The 6,000-nt window shown below is 58.0% G+C and overlaps 1 protein-coding gene across 1 annotated transcript in view; it reads left to right on the forward strand.

Moving 5' to 3' along the window:
* SRRM4 (serine/arginine repetitive matrix 4) overlaps nucleotides 1-3,932 on the forward strand; it is a 28,807-nt gene extending 24,875 nt beyond the window's left edge. Inside the window, exons 10-13 of the mRNA XM_026037417.1 lie at nucleotides 863-1,081; nucleotides 1,204-1,314; nucleotides 2,312-2,458; nucleotides 3,088-3,932. Of these exons, the coding sequence (XP_025893202.1) occupies nucleotides 863-1,081; nucleotides 1,204-1,314; nucleotides 2,312-2,458; nucleotides 3,088-3,352 (742 nt within the window). The 3' untranslated portion in view covers nucleotides 3,353-3,932. The remainder of the gene's footprint in view (nucleotides 1-862; nucleotides 1,082-1,203; nucleotides 1,315-2,311; nucleotides 2,459-3,087) is intronic.
* Nucleotides 3,933-6,000: the final 2,068 nt, after the last annotated feature.

The raw sequence follows: 6,000 nt of genomic DNA on the forward strand, positions 1-6,000 counted from the left end.
AGGCAAAGCAGCTGGTACCCAAGGATATGCCCAAGGCTAGTGGTGTTAGGACCTCTTCCAACTCAGGTCTTCCGTCCTGAAAGTTAGAGTCAAGACGTGGTCTGGCGCTGGAAGTGCTGAATCAGAGAGGGAGAGAGGCAGAGGAACTGGCATTAGGAAGAACCAGCTCTGACTTTTCAGCTAGCGGCTAAGATTTTAGGACTGTGGGTACCTTTCACGTTGTGACTGCAGTGGGACACCTCCACCGTCACACAGGTAGATCTAGGATAGCGTGTGGGCATTGTTTGTGGTGGGGTGGCTCCCCACTGGGTTAACCCCAGCTCAGACCCAGGGCACGTCCCGTGCAGCGGGGGGACCTTGTGCAGCCTCATGTGCAGGCAGTGGGGCCGCTTGCACTCGGCTGCCACCTGCGCTGCTTCACAGCCAGGTTGAGGTCACACTCCTTTGCGCTGCCACCCTCTGCCTTTTCCTTGCTCCAGGATTGCTCCCCACCTTGCTCCATGCCCAAGGGCCTGATGACAGCTCACTGGCACGGCCCACACTCTGCCAACCAGACACATCTGCTGTGTTGGTCGTGGAGCAGAAGATCTGCTGTCCTGAAGGATCTCAGGAGAAGGCACCAGCACCACCTTAAATCTCTCCCACAGCCCTTCCCTGGCACCAGGCTGGAGGGTGGCTCTTGTACCACGACCTATACATGGGTCTCCTGCAACAGGAACTTAGGAAGCTGGGAGGTTTTCCATCTCCAGATGGGGAATGGGAGGACAGGAGTGCTGTTAGCTGAAGCATGCTGCTCCCCATGGCCCGGGACTGGTCCCAGCTCAACCACAGCCTCAGCAGCTGTCCAAACATATGTTTGCAGGGGGTGCCTGTCTCTCTATCTTGGCTGCTCGGAGAAGAAGCGACCGTTCCTGCCGTCCCCAGCGCACAGCTCCCCGCGGAGGCCGAGCTCCCGCAGCGAGTCCTACGCCAGCACGGGCCGCTCCTCCTCCGGCTCCAGCCACTCCAGCCGCTCCCGCTCCTCGCACCACAAGGCCTCCCCCAGGGACTCCCGAAGCAGGTCCTGCTCTTCAGGGAAGAGGTGAGGCCAATTCAACGGGCTGCCCTTGTGACGCCTCCCCCATGAGCCTGCATTCGGAAAAACCAGTCGCAGCCTCACCTGCAGGATCTTTAACTCTTTTTCTGGTTCTTGCCTCTCCCCAGGTCTTATTCACGGTCTCCTAGCTATTCGTCCAAGTCCTGCAAAAAAAGTCCTGGGAGCAGGAGCTCGAGGCCTCGTCGGAGCCCCAGTTACTCCCGCTACAGCCCTGGCAGGTACAGCCATCTCCTCACACTGCGTCTGATGCCTTGTGCTTTCCAGTTGCCTCTGTTGCTTGGTTGGTCTCTCGTGTACCTTCTGGTTTGTTCTGGCAGGCTCAAACTGCTCCCTCACCTTCGCCGTGGGCAATTATTTTCTGGTAACATCTCTGCTGTTCCCCACAAGCCGGCTCATGCTCCACACACTGCCTGGCTGCTGATGGCAGCAGCAGTAATTCCCCAGCTCCTGTGGGGCATGTTGTGAAAGCTTCACACTCTTAAACCATTGCCCCTGGGCATTTCCAGGGTCTCATTCCTGCAGGCTGTGACAGTCCCTGCATCCGCTGCAGGAGAGTGTATCCCTTGTGTGCCAGGATAGGGTCCTGGAGCTGGAGGGTGTCGCTTTGTGGATGGCATTGAGCAGGGAAAGGGGTGTACGAAATTCCAACCTCAGCCATTCTGTGATTCCATGAAATGAGCTACCCTCCACGAAGAGCCTGTGCTGACATGTGGGAGAATTCAACACAAAGCCATAGCAACGCCGGCACTGCTTACGGAGAGCCCTGCCGGGGCATCCCACCCCCGTGGCGCTGCGCAGCCTGGCTGCCCTACGCGGGCCCTCCGTGACGCTGCTTCTCTCCCTCTTGGCAGCACAGCCAGCAAGAGCGATTCTCGTGGAGCCGAGGAAAGGCAGAGCGCCTGCACAGAGCCGAGCCCAAGGAAGCCACGTTAGCTCAGCCACACAGGGCCACGAGGAGACACTGCTGTAGCCCTCCAGGCAGCCCCTGGTTAGCGGGTGCCTGTTTCTCAGGCAAGATGAGTGTCTCTCTGCCCAGCTCAGGGGTGTGGGCAGAGGTGATGCCGCCAGAATATTCTGCTTGGAGTAGCTCCCTTTTGGAGCTGCATGTCCTCCGCTCACCTGTTCCTGTGTGGGTGATTGCTCCCGTGTTCAAAACCCACACATGCAATTGCACAAAGCAGAGCAGTGACAGTTTCCAAACTGGTTCTTCCTTAGAGATCGTGATAGAGAGCACAAGTACAGCTCCAGTGAGAAGGAGTCGTACAGGGAGCGTGACCGGAGGCGGCGGCGGAGATCCTATTCACCCCTGAGGAAACGCAGGAGAGATTCTCCCAGCCACCTCGAAGCTCGGCGCATCACAAGGTAAGGGGACACATTCCTGTCCCTTGAAGACAAGCTGAGCTGTAGCTCCCTTGGGGGAAAATGGGATCTCCTTTGGCCCCAGCTCTCTGCAGGGAAGGCTGCTCCCCCAGCTCAGGGAGGAGACCTGTTTTCCTGAGCCAGATCAGTGTGCATTTCTGCCCCTCCAAGGGTCTGGCATTTTGCAGACAGAAGGAGAGGGAAGCAGAGATTCCCATTTATAGCAGGTGAAGAAGTTAGGACTGATAAAGTCAGAACTAGGGCTGACACATCAGATAGTGGATGCATCCTCCCCCAGACTTTCCAGGGAGGACGTTCACTGTGATAGATCTCCCACAAAGGAAAAGGAGCCAAATATGGAATGACAGAAAGCCTTGAACTTTTTTTCTCCCCGTCCCTGTGATTTCTGTAGCCCTTGAGCTGAGGCTGTTCCAAGCAGAGACCATGAGGGTGCTTGACCTCATATATGATGCTTGGGGCACATCCCAGGGCATGTCCCAGGGCCTTGGAGGTGGTTGGGATTCCCAAGGCTTATCAATGCTGAACAACTGCACAAAAGCAGAAATGCTTTCTGGAGAATTTGGCAGTGAGTCTGTATTACTGATAACTCTGGTCTCTTTTTGTCCCCGTAGTGCCCGCAAACGCCCCATCCCCTACTACCGGCCCAGTCCATCCTCCTCCAGCAGCGCCAGCAGCTATTCCTCTTGGTACAGCAGCTCTAGCCGCTCCCCGAGCCGGAGCCGGAGCTACTCCAGCTACCGGACAAGCCGGAGCCGAAGCTGGAGCAGCTGCAGTGACAACGGCAGGAGCCGCAGCCGCAGTTCGGGCCCCAGAAGCAGCCGCAGCAGGAGCAAGAGCTGTGACTCAGGAGGCAGCACCAGGAGCCTCCGTCGGTAGGGAGTGCCGGCACCGGCGCACACGCCGATGATGTCTCCAAATTCCTGGCATTCTCCGCTTCCTTCCCACCTACTTGGCCATTGATAATGATCATCCCCGACACTGATGTGGTGGCAGGGCCGGGTCTCCCTTCTGCAATTTCAAGCAAGAGCCCTCGTGCACTTGGCATGGAGCATTCCCAGAAGCAGGCAGGACCCTGCGCCGCTCTGCACAGCGTGGGAGGATGGCCCAGCTCCCCAGGCCAGCACCAGAAGGAGGATCAAGGCTCTAAAGAAGGTCTTTAATGACAGGCCTGCTCCGTCTCATCACTGTCCCTCCCATACAGCTCTCCAAGCACTAGCAGTTGGTCTAAAAGAAAAAAAACCAGCCACTTGCTATTGAGAAATCCCATCAAGCCAAGAGCCATCAAAATAATTTCCATTAGAGGGAGAGACACAGCTAGGGAGGAATTGGGTGGAAGGCTTTGGTGATGAGTGTGGTTGATCTGCTAGGGCAAATACTAAAGGCAAATTTGGGCCTCTCCTTCAGAGTTTCTGTCCGCTCTGCAGCAGGCCTCCGCTATGAGAGATTATTTATTTGTTGCCAGTCAGCCAGTCCCTGCTATAAATAGGAGGCTAGAAATTCCTCCCGACGTAATTCCTGGGGAAAAGAAAGCTAGCCCCCCTTCCTCCTGCCCTGTCGTCCCAGGCGTGGATTAGTCTGTCTGAGGGTCCTGTGTTGTCCCCTGTCAGCACTGTGGCTTTCTCAGGAGCAGTGTGGGCCTGACACCCACGCGGGGCCGGGGGGCAGAGCTGGCACCGCGCGGCGCCCCAAGGGCAAGGTGCAGCAAAGGACACGGGAGCCACGGGACCCAGGCTGGGTTTGCAGTCTAGGACGATCCCCTTGCAATTTGGGGGTCGTTTGTGTGTGCGTGGTGGGGTTTTTTTGTTTGTTTCCCAAGGGGATCCTTACCAGGGACTTCTGCCTGGCGGGTGGGACTGCAAGGGGACAGGACACGGGGATAATTGCAGCGCGATGCCCTGGCTGGGGTGGGTAGCAGCCGCACAGCCACCCTGTGCACAGTGCCAGCTCTCCCTGTCCTGCCCCGCGGGCAGAGCCAGCGCTTCTGGTCTTTGCAAGGGGCATCCCCAGGGCTGAGGCCACCCTGCCCCACGGCAGGTCTGTCCTCTGTGGCCTTTATGCTGCCGCAGCGGGAGCTGAGCCGGAGCATCTCCATCAAGCCGGAGCACACGGGGTTAACAACATGTTGCCTGAGCCAGGGAATCTCAGCTTCCCTTCCTTGTAAGAGGCAGCAATTTTAAGCAGCACTGAGGGGGATTTCAGGAAGTCATTTCTCCTTGAGCCTGGGAGCTCCCCTCAAAGGCGGGAGCAGCGGTCGCCCTGGCGCTCCCTCCTCCATCCCTCCGCATGGGGCCGGGGGTTGCGGAGCGGCCCGGCTCCCACCCGCTCTCCGGATGCTCTTCCCGTGCCGCAGGCGGCACCTGCACCCCGGGCCCTTCCTCGCTGCCAGGATGGCACCGCGGGCGGGCTCTGCTCATAGCGCCGCTTCCCGAGGACACTCACGGGTGGCCCCAGGGCTGCGGTGGCTCTGCCACCCTGGGCCCCGCGTTTTTGTCGCCGTGCCAGAGCTGCGGGCCCAGCTGCCTGAGCAATCACTGTGTTTTGCAGGGTAACAAAGGCTTCTCCCCACACAGGCTGAGCTGGTGCTGAGGAGTTTCTTTCTCTTACAACACCTGGGTGTTTGGAGAAGCTAATTTGGGATTAAGCCTTCCCTCCCTCCTTTTTTTTCCACCCCCTCCCCTTCCATCCAGCATGGTTATTAAGGAGCTGGATTTAATGAGTCAAGGAGGTGTGTCCTGTAAGTGGCACAAAGAGTGCTAAGTGGAGGCAGCATCTGCTAGAGCAGAACGAGGAGGGGTATAGAGAGACCTGAGCTTGCCCGCCCAGGTTCCTTGAACTCAGGACTAACTGCAGCCCCTGGGCTGCTGGCACTGGCAAACAGGCCAAGCTGTGCAAAGAGGAGGCCAGACACATCGTGGATCTCAATTACGTGATTATTGAGCCTACAAGGACGTGTTGTCTGTTGTGTAAGCCGTGCTGTGGTGCTCGCTGTGTCCTCGGGTGGTGCAGGAGGCAGGTTTATGTTGGGAGCCCCCCTCTGCACAGAGCCTCCCCCTGCCAACCCTTTTGGCTGTGCCTTCAGCCCCAAGAGCTGCCCCCTCTTCCTCAGACTCATCCCTTCCCGCCTTGCTTTGTGCAGGTGATTGGAGGCTGGGGACGGGGATGTGCTGCTGTGTGGGTGGGTGTGTGCACACATGGCACTGTTCAGGGCTGCCCTTCACGTTGGTGGCTTCACGTCCAAGCCTCAAGAGGCCACCTTCCCAGAGGTAGGAGAGGCCGTTCTTGGCAGGACTGAGGAAACTGGTTAAGGCTGCGGTTGAGGGCACAAAGATGGGCACCTGCTGTGCTGTGAAGAGCTTGTCTAGGCAGCAGTGGGGTGCCCTGGATGCCCTGGTCTTCTGCGGCAAGCTCCCATCTCTGTAAAGGGCTGAAAACCTTGTGCTTCTTCCCCAAAGAATCTTTCCTAGCTTGATGTCCAAATGCCCCATTCTTCTGCTTGCTGGGAAGACGTGGTCGCGCTTACCAGA

The sequence above is a fragment of the Nothoprocta perdicaria genome, unplaced genomic scaffold (genome assembly GCF_003342845.1).
Source record: "Nothoprocta perdicaria isolate Ctin4 unplaced genomic scaffold, notPer1 scaffold_2, whole genome shotgun sequence".
NCBI classification, from domain to species: domain Eukaryota; kingdom Metazoa; phylum Chordata; class Aves; order Tinamiformes; family Tinamidae; genus Nothoprocta; species Nothoprocta perdicaria.